General features: G+C 45.2%; 1 protein-coding gene across 2 annotated transcripts; it reads left to right on the top strand.

Moving 5' to 3' along the window:
* The first annotated feature begins 1,968 nt into the window (after positions 1–1,968).
* Positions 1,969–22,197, top strand: LOC115098214. Of its 2 annotated transcripts, XM_029614653.1 has the most exons (8): positions 1,969–2,206; positions 2,975–3,734; positions 6,302–6,368; positions 12,830–12,952; positions 14,259–15,121; positions 18,961–19,150; positions 19,764–19,914; positions 21,644–22,197. In XM_029614653.1, exons 2-8 carry the CDS (start codon positions 3,044–3,046, stop codon positions 21,806–21,808), a joined length of 2,250 nt encoding a protein of 749 aa, XP_029470513.1. In that variant the 5' UTR covers positions 1,969–2,206; positions 2,975–3,043; the 3' UTR covers positions 21,809–22,197. The 2 variants fall into 2 exon arrangements, with proteins under 2 accessions (XP_029470513.1, XP_029470514.1); XM_029614654.1 differs by lacking the exon at positions 12,830–12,952.
* Positions 22,198–26,238: the final 4,041 nt, after the last annotated feature.

Below are 26,238 nucleotides of genomic sequence, written 5' to 3'. Positions count from 1 at the left end.
GGAAAGTCTCCTGGTTGGAAAGCATCAACCTGGTGCAGCAGGAAAGGATCCTGTAGCAAGGACCTGCTCTCCAGGTGATGCATTGTCCTCTTACACTGAGGATGAGTCTCGCAAGACTACTGCCCAGGACGGAAGGGTTAGGTCGGCCATCATAGTTGGGTAGATAGCTGGGTGGCTGGGGGGCATGAAGATCGCCTGGTAACATGCCTACCTGGTGCGAAGGTGGCGGACCTCACGCACCACCAACGACATAGGAAAATGTGGGAGGGAGGTTCTGGAAGCCAAATTTAGGCTCTTAGGTAGAAAGATTAAATCCAGAACCTCCAGGGTAGCATTCTCTGAAATGCTCCCTGTTCCACGCGCAGGTCACCAGAGGCAGGCAGAGCTCCGGAGTCTCAATGTGTGGATGAGACAATGGTGCAGGGAAGAGGGATTCAGTTTTCTAAGGAACTGGGGAACCTTTTGGAGAAGGGAGGAGTCTTTTCCGAAGGCGATAACCTTTAAAAAGGACCTTTAAACTAGAACATAGGGCAAAGCCTACAGTAGCTCAGCAGCGCAATGCACATGGTTCGAAGGGAGGTATCTTCGAAAGATACTAATGAAGCATTAGAGTTAGGGCATCCCAACAGAGAGTTTCCCATAATAAGAAAAGCAACCCATGTGCCTATAAGAATCACCTGAGCTAAAAGATTCCAAATTATCCCTGACAACTGAAAAGCAGAATGTAATACAAACAAAAAACGCACTTTGAAATGTTTGTATGCTAATTCCAGAAGTCTAGGAAGCAAGATGGGAGAGTTAGAATGTAAAGCAATGAATGATGACATAGACTTAATTGGCATCTCAGAGACATGGTGGAAAGAGGAAAACCAATGGGATAGTGCTATACGGGGTACAAATTATATCGCAAAGATAGAGAGAAGCAACTGGATGGTGGGGTGGCGCTTTATGTTCGGGATGGCATAGAGTCCAAGAGGATAAAGATCCTGCAAGAAACTAAGGGGCCAATTTTCAAACGGCCCGGTCACGCGTGTAAGTCCCGGGGCTTGAAAAAGGGGCAGTCTGGGGGCAGGGCGGGGCTAGAAGCACCCAGCACAGCGGCCATTTGCCACTGTGCTGGGGGATCGTACGCCAGCATCCTGCCGGCACACACAACTTGCTCCTGCTCCAAGGCAGGAGCAAAAGGTAAAATAAGAAACTACGGGGTAGTTTGGATAGGGGAAGGGGAAGGAAGGTTAGGCTAGGGGGTTGGGAAGTTCCCTCCCAGTCCGCTCCTTAATTGGAGCGGACTGGGAGAGAACTGGGGAAGGCCCCGATGCATCTCCGCATATTTTTGCTAATGTTGTGCCCTGTGCATTAAAATTTCTAGTTTCGGCACTGCTCCCACTTTATCTTGTTTGATCATTGTAGCAAAGGTCCTGAGACTGGGAGCCATGCACCAGGGATCTTTCCAGAACCTGTATCCTAGGCTCTAAATCTGACCACTCTTTTTAATGACCAGGAACCCATCCCCCTCTCTCATAGCCTTCGTGGCATCCCCAGCCCCAAGGGTGCAGAAGAACTGGTCTGAATACTGACCCAGGGTCCCTCCGCACACAGCAGTGCCATGGCCCAACCCAAAAAAGCCTGATTATTCCATTGCTGTTCACCTCCTTGAGACCAAAATGGCCAGGGGTGAATCAACCCCTTAGATTTTTCCTTTTCCAGTTTCAGTCCAAAATTAATTCCTGCTTTCTGTAAAAGTTTCCAGCTGTCGCTTTAATTGATGTCCAATTGTATGTAAAAAGAAAATTGCCACAGATTCATTTCTCAAGTCTGTAGAGGAACATTTTAAGACTTTTCTACCGGTTAGATTACAGAGTGGCACTTTAAAGTACCATTTCTTCTCTCACAATTAGACCTGGAAGTGTTCCTATCCTGTAATCTGCAACCATGACACCAGAACACAACAATCACAACCTGCCGAGGCACGAGGCTCAATCACAGCTCTCGCCAGCAGAGGCTAAAACTAGCATTCATGTTATCTAAAAACTGAGCCGGGACTGGGAACTGGGGCACCGGTGCAGGGAGGCCTAATAGGAGCATCGTGTAAGATCCGATCTGAGAGAGCATGATGGAGGGCTGTGAAGAAAGAAGAGCCCCTTTCAAAAAATAAAGACGTCCGAGGTTACTTCTGAGGCGGTTCCCCCACTCCTATCCAGAACAGGTAATCAAATCCACTTGTATTGTACTACAGGACTGTACTGAAATAGTGCACAAACCCAACCAGGAAAGGAATTTAAGTCAATGATCATTTTTGCAAGTATGTCCTGAAAAATGAAATGGGGGGTGGGGGAGAACACGGGAATGCTAATTTGGGGGTATTTCCTGGTCTCTGCTACTATTGATCTATGTACTACTACTACTATAACTTGTAATTTAGGAAGAAACCTCCAATGCGCAAGTCATGTCTTCCTGTATTTACTGTGCAGGAATATGCGACACATCCATGCGTGGGGATTAAACGTTCTTGCTGTGTGCAATAGATTACACCTGACTGTCATGTTCGTTGGTCCCTGCTGGTATAGATTCTCTCCAATCAGAGAAAATGACAAAAACAGATGGGGCCAAAGTTTTGATATTACCTGTACCAAAATCTGCCTCTGTCCTTCCTTTGTTGCTCCCCATTCTCCTCCAGTGGCCAAAGTCCCATTTTCCATCCTCGGAAGCTCCTTTTGCACAGACCTTTTTGTTAACCTGCAGACCCTGACTTCCTTTATACTTTTCTCCCTGCTTAGTGTTCCTGCCTTTATATATCACTGACATTTTCTTTTCCATTGTAAGCTCTCCAGAGCCAGGGTCCTGTTTATTCAGAACAGCTTACACTGATAGTATTATTGTAACTCACAAGGATTTAAGATGGAGCAAGCAAAAATAAATAAACAATGAAAATAACTAATTTGTTGGTTTTATGATTTTCTTACACTCCCCATAGAACAGAATGAAAATGTCAGCCAGACGGAGGTAAAGCTAAAGGAACAAGGGAGATCGGTACAGTGAAGAGATGGTAGTTGAAGGAATGGATGGATTTTATAATGAGCTCAGACGAAAATACCCCCATACCTTCACCCTGGTCACTGACCTGGGAAAGGAAGTGAGCCCCCTGCAGAGACTGCCAGTGCTGGAGGTCAAGGATGGCATACTTCATGATAGAAAACCGCTATTGCCAAGAACACAGGACATGCCCCTTCCCACATGGACAGCAAATGGCTTTTTCTCCAAGGTGCAAGTCCAGAAATGTGCAGCAGACTTGATTCGGTGCAGGGCCACTCCTGCCATCACCGGGAGCAATGCTATCCTTGTGCCCTCTTGGAATGTTGTGCAGGGCACTGCTGGTCACAGGAGTCCCTCCATTCAATTACCAACCTTAAGATCTCAAATCGAGCAAAACCAGGAAGTGCTCAGGACTAGGCTGCACTTCCAAAAGGCAGCGAGCAATGGGCCATGCCGATCTGGGAGGAATAGTGGCTCACCATGGCAGCGTTCTGACAGCATACAATGTGTGGAGCCTAAAACTTTAAGTCACCACAGATCTGTGAGAGACAGAATTCATTCTCCGAGCAACACCAGTGAGGAGCAGAAGCAAGTCTACGTCACAAGACCAGATCCTCTGAGCACTATCATGAAAGATCTGCTACCCAACAGACCAGGAAAGCTTCTGCCCAAAGACAGAAGGGAACTGCATAACAGAAATGGTGAGATCTGTCCTGCTAATGGGCTTCTGCATTTGTGACAGATTTTGCTCTGCACATATCTAGAATCCTTTCTGGTAGAGCACACCAAGAAGAACTGATCTCTGACTAGACTAGCCCTAGTGAAACTCAAGAATGTCGGCACTAGTGCAACACAGACACAGAGAGTCTGAAAGCCTCATTCAGGCCCTGAGTCTAACACAAGATTTGATTGTGTGTCCCCCTGCACTGTGAACTCTGATCATGCGTAATATGCTTTGTACCTGCCTCTCTCTTCCTTGACCTACAATTAATGATGGGAATTAAGAAGCCTCTCGTCAAGGCTTGAGAGTTCTCATGCACACCTTCTTGAGAGGGAACGTGTGTGAGAGGCCTCAAGCCTTGATCTCTGCACAGTTATCCCTCTGAGAAGAGTAATAGTGAACTTTGGTACTGTAAAGGCGGGTATGTTACATCCTCTTTAAAAGTCCAGCAGCAGGTATTTAGCCTGGTCCACCTTAAGCCACAGGGGAATCCTGGTTGCAGGCTGTTTCCCTTAGGGAGAGGGATAAGATGCCAGGGCCCAGAGGAAAAGTGAGGCCCCAGACGAGACTAGGAGAAAGCACGTAGGGATGTGAATCGTTTTTCTAATGAATTGAAATATCGTACAATATTTCTAAATTCGTTAAAAATCGATTAAAAGAAGGAAACGATCAATTTTACCCCCGATTTTTCAAAAAATTCGTTTTTCGGGTTAGTGCGCACTAACTCATGTTAGTGCCCCCTAACAAAAAACGTTTATTTTTGTTACTTTTTGTAATTTTTTGCTATTTTTGTTAGTGCACACTAACTCCCGTTAGTGCACACTAACCCGAAAAACAATTTTTCACTAAAAAAAAAAACTGGGGAAACGCGGGAAATGATTTTTTCCCGCGGCCAGATGATTCCGATAGCGGAAACGATCGGGCACCCGATTCACATCCCTAGAAAGCAGGAACTTTGCTTAATGACTTATGTGAATAAAATGCTGTTTCCAGCATTGCTGAGGTAAGCAGGCTGTGTTTTGTTAATTTTTTATCGTAATTAATAAAAGCTGCAGACTGAATCTCTGTCCTGTGGTAAGCCAGAGATTGCTCACAGTGTCAGAGGCACCAAACAGTAATCTATGATTCAGGCCCTGTTCAGTGTTCACTGAGGTTCTCAGACCAGGTCACCAAAGTTAAACAGGAATTGAAATCACTGAAGGGAGAATTTTCAAAGTGTTTTACCCACGTTGATCAGATGGCTGAAAATTGCATTCCCCTAATGCAGCTAAAAGTCCATGCAGTGGGCAATCTTTATCTGCATGGAGAGGAGGCCAGAGGAAGGGGGGGAGGGTTATTTAGGGGGAGAAAAGTATGCACATACAGGCCGATTCAATAAAGTCAGCAGGAGAGCGGGCGCTCTGAGGCAAGCGCCCGCTCTCCCGATGAGCGCCCAGGCACTTCTCCTGGGCGCACGATTCTTTATTTAAATTAGGGCCTGTGCTAATAAGGAGGCGCTATGGACACTAGCGCCTTCTTATTGTCAGAAGCAGCGACTGTCAGCAGGTCTGACAGCCGACACTTAATTTTATCGGCATCGCTGTCGAACCCGCTGACAGCCACGGTTTCGGAAAACGGACACCGGCAAAGTTGAGTGTCCATTTTCCAACTTGTGGGGCATGGGCAGATTATTTTTTTTTTTAATTTTTGGGGCCTCCGACTTAATATCGCTATGATATTAAGTCAGAGGGTGTACAGAAAAGCAGTTTTTTCTGCTTTTCTGTACACCCTCTGACAATTTCAGACAACACCCTTCTTGCCCGGTGTTGTCTGAAATTAATGCCTACCTTTGGCAGGTGTTAATTTCTGAGAGTAAAATGTGCGGCTTGGCCGCACATTTTACTTTCTGTATTGCGGGTGGCTAACTAATAGGCTCATCAACATGCATTTGCATGTGATGAGCGCTATTACTTTTGGGGGGGTTGGCCGTGCGTTTTCCACGCGCTATTACCCCTTACAGTATAAGGGGTAATAATAGCACATCAAAAATGCGTGGCCAAACGGGGGCTAAACGGTGTGCTCCGCCAAGCGCACCGTTCTGTATCAGCCTGGTAGTTTGCATTGTCAAATCTTGGCGCATACTTTTCCAGCAAAAATCTACCTGTCAAAAGAGCAGATGCAAGTGATGGCACACATGGCATACCTTACATCCAGTTTCAAAGCAAAAGTATGTGTCCACTTCAGCTTTCAGAATTGGCGCAAAGCCTACAAGTGAAAAGTACGTGCAGTCTTTGTCCCAGTGCAGAAAGTCTGAGCAAACCCCCAAAACCGTCAATTCCCGCAGAAAAATGAGGGCAGATAAGCAGCATCGAGCCATCTGTCTGGAGAACCAGTTTGGAGACCTGCCCGAGAACCACATTTACTGCTGGTACCAGGGCTATGCTCAACCTCAAATGATGTAGAGAGAAACGTTCTGGAGGCCGGATGTGGCACAGGTGTCACTGCTTGTTCCTGTCGCTTGCTGTTCCTTCTCCAGCTTGATACGGCTCTTTCTCTTTTTCTTCCCAGGGAGCTGTACCGCTGACGCCGATTGCCAGCCTCTAGTTTACATGGGTTCACCAGCCAAAATCTTTAGGTACGTCAGCAATAGCCTGCAACTTTCCTCCCTTCTCCCTAATGAGCAGTATAGAAGTGAGGAGCAAAGGCCCAATGGGAGAGGATTTATTATACATAGGGAGGGTCATTTTCAAAGGAGCTTCTGGGGGTAAAGTAGTGCTTTATCCGCAGGAATGGCTTTTTAGAAAACTTCCTGAGCCATACGCAAGTATAATTATGCGCACACATACTGTATCCGTGCACTTTATGCACAAGGGAGAGGCGTTCCAGGAATTGGAGTCTGGGCAGGGTTGGAACTTATGCGCATACTTTTTTTTTTCAATGTAATAATATTTTATTGATACTTTAAGTAAGTACTACAAATCGATAAACATAAAGTAGAACAATCCTATGTAAAACAAAAATCACAACAATCAGACTAGCAAATGATGTATGGAACTGGTAAGACAGATCTATTGAGGATCTTAAAGAGAATTAAATTAGGAAGACATACAGGTGAATACTAATATATTTCAAGGTGCCACTAGGCCATTTCTCAACACTTACATATATATCATTCCTAGGCCCATTTAGTCATTTATTCCCCTCTATATATACTTCCATCATGCACATTGTAGCATATTCGGGCCTGCTGTGGCCTCAAAAATAGCTCAGGAACACAATAAGGCTGGACCAACTTAATTCTGATGCTAATATTTATTTACAGTACTTCAAAGATACAGAAACTACAATAGTAACTCACCTTATGTCAGGCACAAATATCAGGTAAACTTACTCCGTCCGGGGGTATCCTGAGGTCCTACCAGCTCTCTGGAGCCTCCCCAAGCTTTCTAGGCCTGGGTTCTTAAGGTAAGGTGAAGGGAATCTCCCTTCATCCAGAATCCCTTGTGGCATTCTACCTTAAGGATGACTGGGTTAAAACCCTGAGCTGGGCTTCTAAAGGTAGAATGAGGGAGTTGTTGGTATACTCTGTCACATACCTTCCCCCTTAGCTGGGCCTTGTCAGGTTGAGCGTCTAGACGTGCCCTGGGCACATCCCAGCTCTGTCCCAAGTGCCTCCCTCTTCCAGTTGTATAGTTCCCAATATTTATGAGTTGACTCCATAAGGTTGCAAAATGGGGATAATCTCGAACCAGGACTACTGCGCATGGAAGCTCGGTGAGGACAGCCGCTTCTAATACGGCTTGTCCTGTGGTGGTCATCAAGAGAATGTGGGAGGTTGAACACTTCTGTTTGTCCTTATGCACACAGGTCAATTTCTCTATTTACTTATAGCTGATGTAACCTTGACATAGTAAGTGCTGGCGAATGAGGGTTTTGCTACAGCCAGAATCTACCAAGACCTGGGTAGAGGCTTTCTCAAATTCCACCTGGATTATAAAGTCCTTAAGTCATGCATGTGGGATACCTACAAAATTTCAGCTTTGGAGCTTTAACAACCTGTGCTCTCAAACATTTTCTCACATGTCTTCAAAATTCTGGGTCTCCATCCCCATTTTTTGCTCTTCATGTTGTTCCGCTAATTTGCATTCACACTCCAGGTCATCAAGCCAAAGACATCCTTCCTTCTGTTTTACAGAAAGAACATTCCTGTAGGGCTCTCTCCAGGGTGAACTTTGTGTGTCAGCAGACCCAGTTTTGCACGGGCTAGTTCAGATTGTCTAGGAACTGCTCCAGGAGTATTTGGTGAGCCACTTCAAGTTCCGACCTTGCCTCTGGCTGGAGCCACTTCCACCCGGCATCTTTCAAACAATGAAAGAGTTTTCTGGGAGTCTCCCCGGGCTGAAGGGCCACCCATCGGAACTGCTGCCAATAGTATTCTGACCCCAAGATCCACAAATGTAGGTAATTCTACATTTGGAATTTTTGTGGGAGAATGCACATGAAGTGAACTGTTTAGATCTTAGTTTAATGAAGAACGAAGAGTTCCTTTTTGACAGTGGCGAACTGTTCCATCTGTTTTTGACAAAAATTCATTTTTGATAAAATTTAATGAATTTAAAAAAAAGTTTTACAAAAAATGATTTTTGAATAAACAGTAAATAAAACATTGGGGGATAGTGGTTGTTCGTGATTAAAAAAAACAGTAATAAAATTAACCTGGATGGTAACTTTAAAATTTTATGAAACAACCGCTTTCCTCTTTTTAAAAAAATTTTTTGCAGAAAAGAATTTTTGTCTTGAAGAAAGAGTTGGTAAAATGTTTATAATCCAGGTTTGGGACTTATAAGTAGAAGGAAGAATAGAAGAAAGGAAAATAAATATGTAAAAAATTATGAATGTAGGTTGTTGATTTTGGCCAATAATATTCTGGCAAGTACCCAGCTCTCTGTAGTATAGCGGCCATGATGTCCTCATAGGAAGCCCTCCCATCTGGACTGGTGGCCTGGAATGCTGCTTGAAGCCTGCTGGTGAGAAAATTTGTCAAATAATTTGTCCAGCTGGTCTCCGACCAGACCGACAGGCAAGCCATCTGTTCAAAGATCTCTGGGTCCTCTCTTCCCTTCATCTTAAACAGGATATTCGAAGGTGAATGTGCCTGAGGTAATCTGGATATAGATGATTGCAGGGCTTCAGCTAGCTGAGTTAAGACTGCGCTTTTGTTGCATTAATTGGTTTTGTAGCCACTGCTGTTTATCTGTTTGTACAGAACTTTGCAACTGTTGTTGTCCTGTGACCAGGACCTGGATTACCTGCTCCATTTTCTCTCACTTTGGGCCCAGCTCCCAAATGGATAACTCATATGAAACAGAGAAAACAAAGACACCTGCTGGCCTGTCCGTCCCTAATTTAATACTTGACCCCTGACTGCCCAGGAGAGGACAGCCCCCTTGTCTTGCTGAAGTAGAAATTGAATTCAGAAAGCCCCAAGAAAGCAAACTCTGCAAACAGTTTTTTTTTTTTCTGGGAGGCTGTGGGTTTTACTTGTACTTCCCACCTAAGCAAAAAAAAAAAAAGTTCCCACTACTACCACTGCATGTAGCATATTTGGGCCTGTTGTGGCCTCAAGAGTATCTCAAAAACACAATAAAGCTGGACCAACTTAATTCTGGTGCTAATATTTATTTACAGTGCTTCAAGGATACAGAAACCAAAATAGTAGCTCACCTTACATCAGGCACAACTATCACGTAAACTTACTCTGTCCAGGTATATCATGAGGTCCTACCAGCTCCCTGTGGCCTACTCAAGCTTCTAGGCCTGGGTTCTTTTGGTAGGGTATAGGGGACATCCCTTCACCCAGAATCTCTTGCAGGGTTCTGCCTTAAGGATGACTGGGTTAAAACCCTGAGCCAGACTTCTAAAGGTAGAATGAGGGAGTTGTCAGTACAGTCCATCACACACGTGAGCAAACACTGATAGGTTCCCATACTTTTGGAATATCATAGTAGAACTTTTGGAATATCATAGTAGAAATCTCTAACATAGAATGTTATTATTTCAGGCGTATAAGGTCCCCCACAACAAACGCAAATAGGAAGCCCCTGAAGGAGCTATGGAGAACCTCCAGTGGCAGGCTACATTATGCCTTGCAGCGACGAACCTGTGGATGACTATTTTAATCCCGTAAATTCTCTCAGCAAAACTTTGTGTACCATGAATAGAAGGCGTAACTCTGTGTATGTGGTTTTACTGGGATCATTTTCAAAGCAAACTTACACATGCAAGTCCACTTTGAAAAGTGGTGTAATATATGTGCATATTTACTGGTTAACTTATGCACAATGTTACAAAATGACCCCCACATTGTATGGTAGGAATCATTGTAATAACCACTTCAGTTACAAAAATAGAGCGATACTGTCTTTTGGGAAAGTTCCTCTTTCATCCTTTGATATATGAAATGAGTATGACAATGAGAAAAAAGTTTCCAGAAGTTTAAGAGCAACCATTTGAATTAAAAATCAATTATCGTCCAGCTACGTTAATATTGAGTTCTATATCCTATTGGTGCACATTCCACAGCACAAGATCTCTTCTGCGCTCTTAGGGAATTACAATCTACATTTAGCAAAGAAAGGTTAAGTGATTTTCTCAAGGTTTTGCAGGGAGTGCTGGAGAAAGGAACTAAGCTGTGTTTGCTTGTGGTTCTGTAGCTGCCAGCTCAGAACCACAAGCCTAGGTTAGATGGAGAAGATTGGATTTACATCTCACGTGCCCATAGGTTCAGGGGTGGTTCTATCATAGGAAAGGTAAGGCAGCCTCTTCAGGTGGCAAAATTTTAGGGGCGGCAAAACCCCAAAACATTCCTATGTGATTGCCTTCCCTTGCCATAGGATTCCAAAGAAAGGCCACAGTGGATCTCATTCTGCCACAATTCAAAGAAAGAGACTCAGGGGGGCCATGGTGACCCCATTCCGCCACAGCCCAAAGAGAGACCTTATGGAGCACTGCAACCCCATCCAACTGCAGCCCAAAGACAGAGGCCTGTGAGGCTGTGGCAGACCCTATCTTGCTGCAGCCCAAAGAGAGTGGGACACCCTGAGAGAGTGTATGTGTGTAAGAGAGTGAGAGCCTGTGTGTTTGTGAGAGAGAGAGAGAGAGAGGGGTGGGTGGGAGAGAGAGCCTGCGTAGGTGAGAGAAGTATGTGTGAAAGCATGGGTGTGTGTATTAGAGAGGGAGTTTGTGTGTACTTATGAGAGAGAGAGAAAGATTTGTGCAGCCCCCTCACCCAATTCATGATCATTTCAGCATCAAAAGATCTTAGATATGGAGAGCATGCAATTTTTAAATTCTTATTAGTTTCAATTGTTGGGTGTTATTTGATATGTCATCTGTTTTGAAATATTTTATTGATTTTTGAGAATATTTTTTTAAAAATTGAGTTTAATTATTGAATGATGGTCTGTTCATCAACTGTTTTGAAATAGTTTTACTGTTATGACTGATGTGTTATATTTCTTGGTTTTATTATTGTTTTATGAGGAATGATGATGTTTCTATTTTTCTATAGTTGAACTGCATAGAGAGCCTGTCTTTAAAACTAATCGGAGAAAATTCTTTGTCACTCAATGCACAATTAAACTCTGAAATTTGTTGCCAGAGGATGCGGTTAGTGCAGTTAGTGTAGCTGGGTTTAAAAAAGGTTTGGATAAGTTCTTGGAGGAGAAGTCCATTAACTGCTATTAATCAAGTTGATTTAGGGAATAGCCACTGCTATTACTGGCATCAGTATCATGGGATCTTCTTAGTTTTTGGGTACTTGCTAGGTACTTGTAGCCTGGATTGGCCACTGTTGGAAACAGGCTGGGCTTGTTGGACCCTTGGTCTGACCCAGTATGGCAATTTCTTATGTTCTTATTCTTGCAGTTTCCAGTTCAGCTTTTGTCTACACGTTTCTACTTATACTTTATGATATATTTATTATATATTTGGTGAGAGTCCAGCTGTGTTCTGCATGTGTGACTGAGATGCTAGCATTTAGTTTCTGTGTAGGGATCTATAGCAGCCTGGCTTGTTCAGTTTTCCTAATAGGAGGTGTTTTAGGACATAGAGTAATATCTGCAGAATTGCCTTTTCATAGGTAGGATTGTTACTGTTTTGCTGGCATATAGTGCTGTTTTGTTATGGGAGGTTTACTCATGGCTTTCGGAGGGCCAAGCCAACATCAAATGCACTTTACAATAGGCCTAATACCATATGGATTCCAAGTGACTTTTTTCTAGAGTTTTCTTGTTGGCACCACAGCAGTGCATGTGAAAATAATAAACATGTTGTTGTGATATTTTTACCTCAGAAGACTATGAATGTCCTTTTTCATGTAAAATCTATTATAAATACACAGTTTTTAATTGTGTATGATGAAGGCTGGGAGGGAGGGGGGGTGCAAGGCTGTAAAGTTTGCCTAGGGTGCCTAATTCCCTTGCACCAACCTAGAGACAGAAATCCACACCAGACCCCTGCCAGTCACCCATCTCTCAATTCTCAAGGGGGAAAATGCTGGGAAAACACGGGAGGCAGGTCATAGGGATCCTGGGAATATGGCAGGGTTGCCAGCTTCCTAGAAATATTATCAGCATATGCCACTCCTCTGGGAACTCTGACCTCCTGCTTTCTCCTTTCTGCAGGATTTCAAATCACCGAAAGGGCCAGACTCCAAGGGGAGCCCCCCACTCCCTTGACCCTCTCAGTGATTTGACCTTTGCATGCTTTGGAGATCGGTGGGTCATCTTACCCTTCGCCTCAAGCAGCAGATTGCCTTGAGCTTCCCCTGCATAGGTGTAGGGGGAAGGAGAGAATCTCCATAGGGTTGGGGAATATCCTTGGCACTCTGTGCAGTGCAGGTTCCCCTAGCCAAATGCCTGCTGTGTCTAATAGAAAATGCAGCCCTGGTTCATTCAGGTTTTCAGTTGAACACTGAGAAATCTTCAATTTGGAGCTTGAGGGCTCAGCTAAAAGTTGCTATCAGACAGAGGCTAAAGAAAGAATCTGCTGCATGCCCAGTACTGATCCTTTATTTTTTCATCTTTTGCTTTTAAGGCCTAAGTCGAGGAGTCCCCAGAGATCTCCCACTCAGAGCGAAATCATCAAGAAGTTTTCAGCTAAACCCCAAACTGCTTCTGGGCCCCTGAGAGCAGATCACACTGTAGGGAAAAGCATGCTGTAAGTTTCCAAGCTGCTTCTAACCCCTTGAGTGGGACTGGACCAGCCCCGGGCATGCTCGGATATTACTGCGGCTCTCTCAGCCTCTTTAGGAAGTGATATGCCTGCAAACTGAGAAGGGTGGTGGCTGTGTTCAGGACCAGAGTTAATGACATGTCCTTTTCTATCTGTAACCTCCTCTTTGGGTTAGAGCCAGAATGTAGGGGCCGCACAATATTCGGAGCCAATCTCACACTCTTGGACCTCTCCAATCATGCACAGACACTGGGGTGCCGGCGTTCCACCTGCAGGGAGGACAAGCCACTTCAATCTCTCAATTCTCTCATTCTCTATAGTTGAGATACTCAATCCTTGTCATCTTGAACAGAGGGAAGAAGGACATTGGGGTTGTTGTTGAAATAATACATTTTCTGTAACTTGAAAAATAGGATCCAATCCTATTGGAAAAATAGGATCACCAATCCCCAAATTAGCAAAAATTATAAAAATACAAAGAAGAATGAAAATCCAAAGGGTCACAAACTCTTTCTCTACTTTCAACCTCTGAGGCACTATCCCTTCCCAGTAATGGAAAGTAGGGAACATCTCCTCTCCAAAGCAGGTGGAAAAACTCCCTCCTATCCAAGGCAAAGAAAATATCTTCTCAAAAGCCAGTTCTCGATGTTAGGCAACCACAGTCCCCCTATTAAATAACTGGATGCAGGGCAAATCTAGTGCCCAATCCCCTCAGGCAGGGGTGTTCTGTTTACCCTCCTGAGCTGGGAGCAGGTAAAAAAAAAAAAACCCTCCAGGCTCTCTTAAAAGACAAAAATCCTTCTCTTCTCAAACTGATCAGTTCCTCTTCCAGATCTGTGAAGGCAACTGGTAAGCAGGGCAATCGTCCTAGCCCTTTTTGCTACAGGCTTAGGGGGCCTGAAATAGGGGAACCACCAAAACCACTCCTGCTCCAAAAACAAGACTACATCCAACCACACCTTCAACATGCTCAACCCAGTTATAAAGGGGAGTTTGGCCAATCCCAGCACCCCAAAATGCAAAAGCCTCTCCCTATAGCTGGTCAAGGGTAGAACTATTGGTAAGGGAGCGAAGCAACTCTTACATATCAGACATGCAGACTGTCACAGGGAGATGAGGGTTTAATTAACCCCCAAAAATGTTTCTCAGAAGACAATGAAGAGAAGCCCAGTTCTTGGAGCTCAGGTGGGACATTTCACTGCAGACCTAAATGTGTGTGTTGCTGGCATCTCTTCCTTTCCCTGCAATTCTTTCTCTCTTGCTCTCACTTCTCCTTTTTCTCTTCTCACAGAATACAGACTGTGGAGGTAACAGAGAGCGTGACCATCCACTCAGATTCAATCACCTCCACAACCAGCGCGAAGGACGGCATCAAACCAGAGCGACGAGTGCCGACCTCTCGTGTACGCTTTGAAGATGAATCTTTGAGCGATGCAGAGGGTCGCTACCAGGAAAGGGCGCTTTTAAGGCTGAGGGAAGAGGGCAGAGACAGCGTGGAAGGTTACTCTGTATCTGAAGGTCATTCACAACCTCAGGAGATAAATACCAAAGAGGTTTCTGTCCAGAGCTCTCCACTATGGTCACGGGGCATTGCCCATGAGCTAGAAGACAAATCTTCCAAGCACCAAGCTCTACCAATCGCTGTGGCTAAGCAGGGCTGGATGGGCATGGATAGTGGAAGTACTGTGCAGCCCCATGGGAGAGAGCTGGTGGCTCTGGAGGGAATTTGCTTTAGCTTCCCCAGCTGCTCTCAGAATGCTTCTCAAAGTTTCATGGCCTCAGAACAGCAGAACCACAGAGATCAAAGAGCCCTCAGCAAGGCAGACAAGCCCAGGGATGGCCATCTCAGTTTTGCAGCCATACTGAACAACACTGAGAGAAACGTGGAAAGGCAGCCACTGAGAGTACAAGCTCCACAATCCAGCAGAACAAACAGAAATGGACAGATCTCAGTGGAACCTGCCTCAGCAGATTGCCCTTGGTCAGGATCTGCTTTGAAACAGACTCAGCATCCAAGCTTGGAGCTCAGCTGTTTTACCCAGGAGTCTGCCTGCCACAGCTCAGCCAGCCAGAGCTTGTCCTCCAATCCAGCCTTTGATGGTGATCATTTGTGGCCCATGTTGGGAAGGCCTGAAACCAAGAAGCACTGTACAGGTACATAGCAGCTCTTCCTACTGTTACTTCAGGTGCTCACTAGCTTACACTGTTCCGCTCTCCTGGTGGGCAACAGCTGAAGTGCAGAGAAGTGACACTAACCATTTCCCCACAAACTAATGCTGAGCAGTGTGTAGCACAAATCAGAGCTCCGAAAGAGGAGTGAGGGGAAGAACAGAACTTTAAAATGGGATTATGATCTCTAAAGAGACTTTAGAATGCAGAACAGGAGCACCAAGTTAAGTCTGCCAAAAATAAAATTAGTTAAGACAATGAGAAAAGTAGTTGGGTAGAGACAGCTTTATATGGTTAATACAGAGAAAAGAGCAATAATTAAGACTCACCTGCAAAATTATTATTATTATTATTATTATTATTAATAAAATTTTATATACTGCCTGTAAAACATGATAACCAAGTGGGGATAAAATGAAACATAGTAAAATTAAAATTAAGTAAAATCAAATGGGGAGTCAACTAAATTAAATAAAATCTAAACAAAAATAAAAGTTTTAACAATAAATATAATTAATAATACAATATTAAAACAAGAGTTAATATTTAAAAAATTGTTAAATAATACAATAAACAAACAAAACAAAAAAATAAATTATCAGGCGATGTTAAAATACCTGTTTAAAAAGCAAAGCCTTTACTGGTTCCTGAACTTTGCAAAGATAGCTTCAGCACGCATTTCGAAAGATAACATATTCCAAAGCAAGGGAGCTTGGTAGCTGAAGGATGAATCTCTAGTTGACACTAAATGAATCACAGAAGGTGAAGGTAAAGATAATAAGCCCTTCTGAGAAGAGCGTAAAAAGCGTACAGTAACATAAGGAGATAAGCTTAGCAAGATATAATGGAAGCCCAATATGTAAAGCTCAAAACGTAAGAGATAACACCTTAAATTTAATACAATAACTATTAAATTTACCAGCTATTGATCCTTAAAAGGCTAATGAATTTTTAAAGATATACTTTATGGAGTATTATGGACCCTTGCTTGAGGACGTAACTTAAACACTTCTAACTTAAAATATTACTGACCTGGGCTGGCCCAGAGGCATTGTCCTGTGCTGCCATGCAGAGAGAAATGGATTTGATTCTCAGGTTGGCTAGGGCTGGGGATGCTGCAGCGGTAGCACTCGCAGCCACCAGAGGGGAGGGAATGTAAGCCACTTAGTGGCTGGACTTAAGGAACTGGAGGAAGCTAGGGTCTGTGGCTTTTGGACAAGGACTGTCACTGCAGTGGCTGGGTGAGGTGAGGAAGGGGTTGTTATAACATGGAGAAAGCCTTCAGGTAGTTGAGCATGAAGGCTGAGGATGTTGCAGTGCCAGTAAGGTCCAGTTCCAATTGAACTGGAAGCCCAAAAATAGCTGATTTTGGTTTTCCTTCCTAAGTCTGGGGAGGGGAACCCTGGTTCCCATTGACTGCTCATTACCTGGCCTGGGAAGGGATTCCCTGGGATCATGCTCACTGTGCCCCTTGCCTTGTCTGGGGAAGAGATCTCTGGCTCCCACTGACTGCTCCTCCTTGCTTGGCCTAGGGAGGGGATCTTCTGGGATCATGCTGGCAGCACCTCAGGGATCATGATCACTGTGCCTCCTTGCCTTGCCTGGGGAGGGGATCTCTAGATCCCACTGACTGCTCCTCCTTGCTTGGCCTAGGGAGGGGATTCATGCTCACTGTGCCTCCTTGTCTTCCCTGGGGAGGGGATCTCTGGCTCCTTCTGACTGCTCCTCCTTGCCTGGCCTGGGGAGGGGATTCATGCTCACTGTGCCTCCTTGTCTTCTCTGGGAAGGGGATCTCTGGCTTCTTCTGACTGCTCCTCCTGGTCTGGCCTGGGGAGGGGATCTCCTGGGATCATGCTGGCAATGCCTCAGGGATCATGCTCACTGTGCCTCCTTGCCTTGCCTGGGGAGGGGATCTCTGGCTCCTACTGACTGCTCCTCCTTGCCTGGCCTGGGGAGGGGATCTTCTGGGATCATGCTGGCAGCACCTCAGGGATCATGCTCACTGTGCCTCCTTGCCTTGTCTGGGGAGGGGATCTCTGGCTCCCACTGACTGCTCCTTGCCTGGCCTAGGGAGGGGATTCATGCTCACTGTGCCTCCTTGTCTTCTCTGGGAAGGGGCTCTCTGGCTCCTTCTGACTGCTCCTCCTCGTCTGGCCTGGGGAGGGGATCTCTGGCTCCCACTTACTGCTCCTCCTGGTCTGGCCTGGGGAGGGGATCTTCTGGGATCATGCTGGCAGCACCTCAGGGATCATGCTCACTGTGCCTCCTTGTCTTCCCTGGGGAGGGGATCTCTGGCTCCTTCTGACTGCTCCTCCTTGCCTGGCCTGGGGAGGGGATTCATGCTCACTGTGCCTCCTTGTCTTCTCTGGGAAGGGGATCTCTGGCTTCTTCTGACTGCTCCTCCTGGTCTGGCCTGGGGAGGGGATCTCCTGGGATCATGCTGGCAATGCCTCAGGGATCATGCTCACTGTGCCTCCTTGCCTTGCCTGGGGAGGGGATCTCTGACTCCCACTGACTGCTCCTCCTTGCCTGGCCTGGGGAGAGAATTCATGCTCACTGTGCCTCCTTGTCTTCTCTGGGGAGGGGATCTCTGGCTCCTCCTTGACTGGCCTGGGGAAGGGATCTCCTGGAATCATGCTGCTGCTGACTGCTCTGTTCTGGCAGGGCAAAAGGGAAAGAATCTCTTTCAGAGTTCAGGATGGGGACCCACAGATCATCCTGGGCAGAAATCCTTCAGCTTGCACTCACTCTGTCCTTCTTTCTGGAGCTCTGGGAGGGGGTTATGTCCTGCAGTGGACATTTTTATAGCAGCCATTTTAACAGTTGCTGCACAGACGTTTCACATTTTACATTTTTTGACCATGTATCATTTGTTTTCTTAAAAGTGCTATTTTCTGCAAAACTACACCTTTAATATAAAGATGTCTCAATCCTGTGTACAGGGCAACAAAATGTATCTTGACATAGCAGCCACACAAACAGGGTCAATTTGCTATTGAAGTATAGAATAATGATCTGATTGGTACAAGAAAAATGGTTCTTTTCTTGGGGAAACTGGATTTTGAAGTTATACTTTTATTACTATTTTCAAAATTTAAATGCAATTTTTTTTCAATTTATAATTTTATTGTTTTTGAAAAGTAACATACAAAGGGCAAGAAAACATGTCAAACATAACAATAGCAATCCCCTTTGTTTCTCCAACCTTCCTTCCCTGTCCCCTCCCACGAGCTCACCTAACCCAGTACAAATATTTTAGCATCGCACATAAGGATGGGATGTAACTTACAAAAGACCCCTGATTATGAGGAGTATAGCAGAGGGACTAAGCAAGCTGCCTATTAAGCAGACCGTTTCTCCCATTCCATATACGGCGTCCTTGTTGCCTGAAACGTAGTCATAGCATCACGAATCTCTGCTGTTATGGCTGCCATTTTGCAATAAAGGTGTACTTTTTGTTGTACCATAGGAAGAGAGGGAACCTCAGCCTGCTTCCATTGACTTGCTATTGCCAACCTGGTTGCAATAAAAACTTGCTGACAAAACTGAGATTGTGATTTCTCCATGTCCTGATGTGGATGGTGAAGTAACAGAAAGCCAAGGTCTTGTAGCTGCTCCAATCCCAGGATTCCTTCAGTCCACGCTGCTACTTCTCCCCACAGTCGATGCACACAATCGCAGGACCACCACATGTGCAGAAATGTACCAATTTGTCCACAGTCCATTTAAATGCAATTTTAAGGGGAAAAGTGTTCTGGCTTCTGCTTTGAAACCCTGCCAGAAACTCCCCACTGATTGCTGCCTGTGCTCTCTTTCTTTCTTAGTGAAGGAAATTTCATATTTATACAGTAAAGTAAAAAAGACATTGAAAGCACACGTGAGGAAAAATCCGCCAGAGGGTCCAGGCAGCGGTACCGGTCAATCAGGTGGCATCGGGCAGATGGGCGCCACCTCGGAGCAGCAAAACCTAGCACAGCTCACGGATTCAGCGAGAATGAACAAAGCCACCCACAGGTAAGAACTTCCAGGCAGAAGAACTAAGTTTATTGTGTTTCACAGAAACTGGGAGTGTGATGGCAGGCAAGCACTGTAAAGTCCATTTACTTTTAAAGAATAAAAAGCTATGACAGGAAGGCTCCCATCGGATGTGGTTGAACTTGCAGGCGTAAATTTGTTGGGCCCTACAGCACAGAAATGTCAGTGAAGCTTTGAAATCAGGCCTGCATCTCATGTCACTTCCTTTTAGTTCCTGCAGGAAAAGTCCATGCAGCATTATTAGCCAGGCAGACTAAAGAAAACTGTTGCTATCCTTGGGAGTAACAGGAAATAGATCTCCTTTCTGGGATGTATTTATTTATTTTATTGATTTTATATATCATCATTCAGTAAAACCATCATAACGGTTTACAATTAAATACCACAATTAATAATACAATAACTTATAAAATAAGAACATTAAAATGCATAAAACATTTGTGAAAACAAAACATAGATTAGACATAAGAAATAAAAATTATTCTGCCGGGTACTTCCTAACGACCCAGACTGGCCACTGTCAGACAGGATGCTGGGCTTCATGGACTTTGATTTGACTCAGCATGGCAATTCTTATGTTTTCTTACACTAGCCAAGAGAAGTGTGCATCATCCAGCAAAAACCATCACATCGCTCCAGCCCTTTTCCCAGAATCCTCTTTGCTCAATGGAAGCACAGACTTCTCAGAAGAGCGAGGTGGGAAAGAACGGAAGGGAACGCCCTGCTCAGTGAGTGGGAGACAGGTAGGTAAAACCCCTTAGTGCTCTGATCCGAGATACTATGGTGGTGGGGCCAGCAGTGCAAGTCTCATCCAACCAGTTCAGAGTCTGGATCCATTGTTTTTGAAAACACTGTTTGTAAGGATTGTTCTGTTTGTAAGGATACCTCTGTATTATTTAACCAAGCTTCAGTACCGCAGTTGCAGAATAGCAGCAGTATGAAGCAACTGTCCACCTGCTTTGTAACAAATTCATTTGCTGGCTGAGTTGCAAAGGCCATGAAGAGGATATAGACACAAGAAACAAAAGAAAATAACTGTTTTAATACATAATCTCCCAGTACTGGCTCCACCCGCCAGGTCTGTCTGATAGATTCTTGTGGAAGTCTGGCGAGCAGGGTCGGTGCAAGGGTATTGGGCGCCCTAGGCGACCCTTGCGCTGCCCCCCCCCCCCGGTCACGCCCCCCCCCCCCCCATCTGTTTCAGTGCCGACTGTGTGCTTCTCAGGGCTGCTCACAGCCCTGAGAAGCACACAGTCTCTATTTCTCTTTGCCGCGAGCGGGATAGGCCCCGCTTGCGGCACCACGTGGCTGCTCTTTGGCGCCCCCTATGGCTCGGCGCCCTAGGCGACTGTCAAAGTTCGCCTAATGGATGCACCGGCCCTGCTGGCGAGTAGGTAATAAGGCCCACGGGAGCTTGGCTAGTGTCAAATAAGCTTCCCTGGAGGGGCTTTTGAGCAGTGTTTTTCAACCTTTTGCATGCCAGGGACCAGCTAGCTACTGTCCTTAGCCCTGCACCTTGTCTATGTCATTTTAAGAAGGTAACTGGCCACGTTAAGAAATTATTTTCTAAAAAAAAATAAAAAATTGCTCCTATTAAAAAATTAAAAAAAAACTCTCCCTCTCTCCCCACTTCCCTCTCTCAGCCAGCCAACAGTATTGTCTTCAGAAAATAAAATAAATGCCTCCCTCTTCCCCACAAGCTACTAGATGATCATTGGGAAAAAAAAATCCCTCCCTCTTTTTCCTTCCTCCCTAGGCAACCACCAGCTCCTCATTAAAAAAAACAAAACAAAATAAACAAATCCCTCCCTCTCTCTCCCTTCTCCCTGCCAGCCAGCAACACAACAGCAATAAACATCCCTGCCCCATGGACATTTTTTCCAGTTGGGTCCCCTCCAAAGGTCCAGTCTCTGGTGGGTGGGGGAGCAGCTGCAGTTGAATGTTAATAAAAGCCTGCATGAGACTGAGTCAGCCTCTGCTCCTCCGCTGGCTTCTGTACAAGAGGAAGGGGGCCTGAGAGCAGAGCAGCGGCTGACTCAGTCTCCTGCAGGCTTTTATTAACATTCAACTGCAGCTGCTCCCCTCCCACAGGCCGAGGCCTCAGGACCAGCCCCAACTGGGAAGGAAAAAAAAAAAAAAGATTCACAAGGCAGGGCAGGAGGGTAGAGATAGGAAAAGTCTCTGCTGCCTGTGGTACAGGGTACAGTGCAGCCTATACAGCTGCAAGGCAGGTCTTGCTTCCTCCTCATCTTCCTGCAATCTCTGCTACTTTGCGGATCGGCAGGAATGCTGCTGGGGACCGATGGGGCAGTAGTTGAGAAGCGCTGCCTTAGAAAACTACACCTGCATTTGGATTCATCTTCAATTCATAATTATGGGAGGCATGAATGGCTCAGCGGAGTTTAGAAGCATCTATGCAAAGCAGATGTTGTGTAGGACAGTCTCTTAAATGTCACCTGTTGGTGTTTGCAGGGACGCTTTCCACGCTCGCTGGTAATACGAGCGTTTGTAAAAAAAGGAAGGGCAAGGAATTACCTTCTGCGCTCCCCAACTCCTCCTCTTCAGCAGCACAGGGACAACTGCAGAAACACCAGCGCTGCCTCCTTCAGAACAAGACTCCCTAGGCCCACTCCCTGAATCCAAGGTTAAAATGGAAAGGTCGTGTCTACGTCCTCCTCTCACCTAGGACTGCGCAATCTTCGCCTTGGCAGGTATGTAAGTCTTAAGAAGACAGGAGATCCATCAAATCCAGCCTTCTTCAGGAAGTCTAACAGAATTTCAGAGGCTAGACCTTTGCTTCTCTCCATTCTTCTCCTCAGTGTCTGAGGGTTCATATCTATATATATCTATATAATCACCTTAAGTGTAATTCATCAAACACAAATAACTGCGCAAGGGGTCAACAATGAATGAGAAATCCATAGTAGAAAAAAAATCCAGTTCTAATTACCGTGACCTGACAGCATGTGAGACAAATTCAGCGCTAGTACCTCAAGCTCTTAATACCAACACAGGCACAATTTGCCTCTCTCCGTCATATAGTCAGTGCGCACAGCACTTTAAAAATTATTCACGTGGGTTAAATAGGCGCTAATCCACCCCTAATGCAAAGGATATTAGCGCCTATTTAACCCGCGTCGGACGCGGAGTGAATGCAATAACGCTCATCACATGCAAATGCCCGTGAATGAGGCTATTACTCATTCACTCCACATGCAAAAAAAAAAAGTGTGTGTCTCAGACGCACATTTTGCTCTCAGATATTAACGCCTGCCTGGAGCAGGCGTTAATAGCTGAGCACAGGTAAAAGAAGTACAGAAAAGCAGAAAAAACTGCTTTTCTGTCCTTCTTTTCTTAAGTAAAAAAAACAAACCCCAAAACCTCGGCAGACCGCCGAGTTATGAAGACCGACGCCAATAAACTCTGCGTCTGTTTTCATAACCAGCCGTCTGCCAGTAATGAAAACGGATGCTGAGTTTATTGGCGGCCATTTTCATTACTAGCTGACGGCCGATTATGAAAACCGTCACCGAGTTTACCGGCCTTGGTCTTCAAAACCAGCAGCCGCGGCGGGGTCGCGACCTTAGTGCCTCCTTGCCAGCGTGACCCCTAATTTGGGTATTGCATGGCGCCCCCCTTGCGGGTGCCATGCGCGCATTAGGAAAGCGGGCGCTGACTTTTCAGCGCCCGCTTTCCGCGCTTTTTATTGCATTGGCCCCCTAGTTCCACAATCCCTGCCTTTTAAGTCTGAGCATAGGGGGCTCAGTGATGGTGTCCCTGCCTCAGGATCGAAAAGTTGCTAGCTCATGTCCTACGGACTCTTCTGGATGAACTTATTTTCAACTTGGAAAAGAGATTTGAGATGTGACAGAGCTGTATAAAATCATGAAAGATGTGAAGAAAGCCAGACAATTTTATTTACTGTGCCCCATAACGCACCTGATGGAACTATCAAAGGAACAAAGGGAAGTACCCAGAGTTAACCTGTGGGATTCGTTAGAGGATCACTGGGTTCCAAAGGAGATTCTACACTACAGAGAACAGGTGAACCCTAGGCCATTTGAGAGAAGTCAGTGGTGCTGCTCTGGGTTCAGTGCCCCCCCAAACCATGACTGCTTGGAACTGGAAGGATTTGAGAGGGGCCAGGCCAACTCTACACACACCCCAATTCTGATGCACTCGCTTTCAGCACACACTGTAAGTCCCCGTCCGATGCTTGATACTAATTTGAAACAGTTTTGACAGTTCTTATTTACTTAAGTGATTTTCTAGAAGTGCTGACTAGCTTAACCAGCCCTGGATTTCCAGGTTTTTGCAGTCTGGCAGCCATATAATCCATTAGGTCCTCACGAAGAACAGAAAGTGATGAGGTGTACTGACCTTGTCACAGAACTTGGGAAAAGCATGATGCACTAGTCAGTGCACAGGTGCTTCCCTGATGCTGGTCTGTCCAGTAGCTTCCTGTGTTGTTGAGCTGTTCCACCCCAAGTCCAATTCCTGTGGATTCCATCTCATAAAGGATAGGCCCAAAGCATAACCCAGATGAGCAACTCACACTTAGGCTACAAAACATTCACACATGGCACATGCTCCGCATTTATTTACACACATACACACATCATGCTCAGGAGATCATCTCATACTGAACATGCTCTACATTTGCACAACAAACAGAAGATTCATGTGCACAATGTGCTCAGGATCTACTGAAAACACAGGACAATCAACATATTCACACCTGGATATATTCCAAACAGAGAGGCCGTATTCAGTGCCATTTGTTCGGCTAAGTTTGGAGTCAGCTGGACAAACTAGGGAGTTTGAAAATCTCACCATACTGACCGGCCCCGAGATAACTGGATAACATATTACCGGATAAAATATTATCTGGCTTGGGGGCAGAGCTAATGATCTGGCTAAATTAATTGAATAACCCTAAGTTTCAGCATTATCCGGATAACATGACCAGATAATTTTAGGACTGATGAAGAGCAGTCTTAAAGTTAGCTGAATAAACTGCACCTCAGAATATCATGACAAAGGTAATTGGATAAGTTTATCCAGTTAACTTTGCTGGCCAGACAGCAGCTGAAAATGAACCATATAAACTTTTATATCTCATTTTTAAACCTTCACCTCTTTGAGAAATGGACTTATGAGAGGAACCAATGTATTGGCATAATATATGCATTAGAGGAGTACTCATGAATTATGTAGGACGGTTAATCTTTCTATTTAAAAAAAGAGTTTGGATTATTTCTTACTCCAGCGCCTTTGGGTCGGCGCTAATTTCTGAAAGTAAAATGTGCGGCTTGGCTGCACATTTTACTTTCTGTATCCCGCGCGCATACCTAATAGGGCCATCAACGTGCATTTGCATGTTGAGGGCGCTATTAGGTGCCGCGGGTTGGACGCGCATTTTCCTCCCCTTACTGAATAAGGGGTAAGGGAAAACGCGCGTCCCAGAGCAGGCTAACAGTGCACTCCATCGGAGCGCACTGTACTGTATCGGCCTGTAAGAGATTAAATCTTAGAGTCTGTTGTGGTGCTCTGCTCTCTTCTGGAGAGGTCATTGCAGGCTGGGTCTGTCATGGCTTTCTGTTTGTTTGTTTCTAGAGAGATCAGTAGAATCTGGGTGTGTCATGGCTTTCTGTTCTTTTCTGGAAAGATCAGTAGAAGCTGGACTGCCATGGCTCTTTGTTCTCATTTGGAGAGGTCAGTAGAGGCTGGGTGTGCCATGGTGCTCTGTTCTCTTCTGGACAGATGACTGATGGCTAGGTCTGTCATGGTGCTCTAATCTTTGCTAGGCTAATCCCGGTATCCAGATCTGTCTTTCAGAAATGGCACGATACTCTCCTTGAATGCTCTTCCTTCTCCCGCTCAGTATTATTGTCTAGCTCTGGTCCTATGGAAATAAGTTGGAGGTCTCATCCTATCTTCTGTCAGATTCTTATAAATATGAATTCTGCTGCACACCTTATCACTGATTTGTGCCGAGGGCATGAGGAGGACAAAGTGAATTCTGGTCCTGCAGGAAAAGTTACTTTCTGGTGAGCTATTTCATGCACTACCAGGGCACTGCCACATGGTGGCAGTGTTGGATTTTCTTTGACTTTGCTTTCCAGTTAGGAAGAATTTAAGTTCAATCTTTGTCAAAGACATGGAAAGTTTTGATTTCCCCCTGGCACTGCTGCCTGTAGGCAGTAACAAATGCATCTATAAGCCAGGCCGACACTGGGATTTCTTGGTGCAGGATGTGGCCGCTTCTGTCTTGCCTGTATCTTTATCCCACAGTTTTCTGTCTGTGCTAAGGCGGAATGTTTTTTTTTTTCCTCTCTTTTAACAAAACTGCCAAGCTAGCAACATTTCTGGCAGCGCGTAGTACTGAAAGCACAGCCAGAAGTGAACAGTGGGTGGGGAGGAAAGGGCTGGCTCAGACTGAGGCATGAGCTTGTTTGGACGCTGGCTGGGAAGTAGAAGATTGTGCTATCTGCTTGTGTTCCCTCCAGCTCTCAGCTGAACCCTGGGTGCTGGTAAAGACTTCACTGATGACCTCACTAAAATGGAAATAAAGGTTAACAAACAAACCAAATTATAGGTGAGACCTTTTTTTTTTTAATTGTTCTAACAACACATTTCTTCATTAGCTGTTGGGAATCAACATTCCCTTCCTCGGGTCCATGAGCAGGTTAGAGCTCTTGTATTCACTTCTGTTTTCTGACAAGATCCTCTCTTGCTCTGATCTTCTCATTCTGTTTGGACCCAAGGAAGAGAATATTGGTATCCAAAAGCCAGTCAAGAAAAGCATTAATTCAGTACAATAAAAAAATCTCACCATATGTTATTTTGTTTGCTGACCCCAATGCCTGCAAGAGGATTAACATGGCAGCCACACTGCTTTATCCTTCTCCTACCAGGGTGACTCCGTCTCAAGGTTTGCCATTCCCAGCCCCATCAGAACTAATCTGAACCCTTACAAAAGTCTTTGCGGAGAGAACCAACACACCTCTTCCAGTGCTGCAGGCTGTAGCCTCAGCTTGCAGAATTCAAAGTGACAAGGGGCTAAC

Source organism: Rhinatrema bivittatum, chromosome 8, assembly GCF_901001135.1.
Source record: "Rhinatrema bivittatum chromosome 8, aRhiBiv1.1, whole genome shotgun sequence".
Taxonomy (NCBI): Eukaryota; Metazoa; Chordata; class Amphibia; order Gymnophiona; family Rhinatrematidae; genus Rhinatrema; species Rhinatrema bivittatum.
The sequence above is the reverse complement of the archived record's forward strand: the minus strand, read 5'-3'. Positions and strand labels throughout refer to the sequence as shown.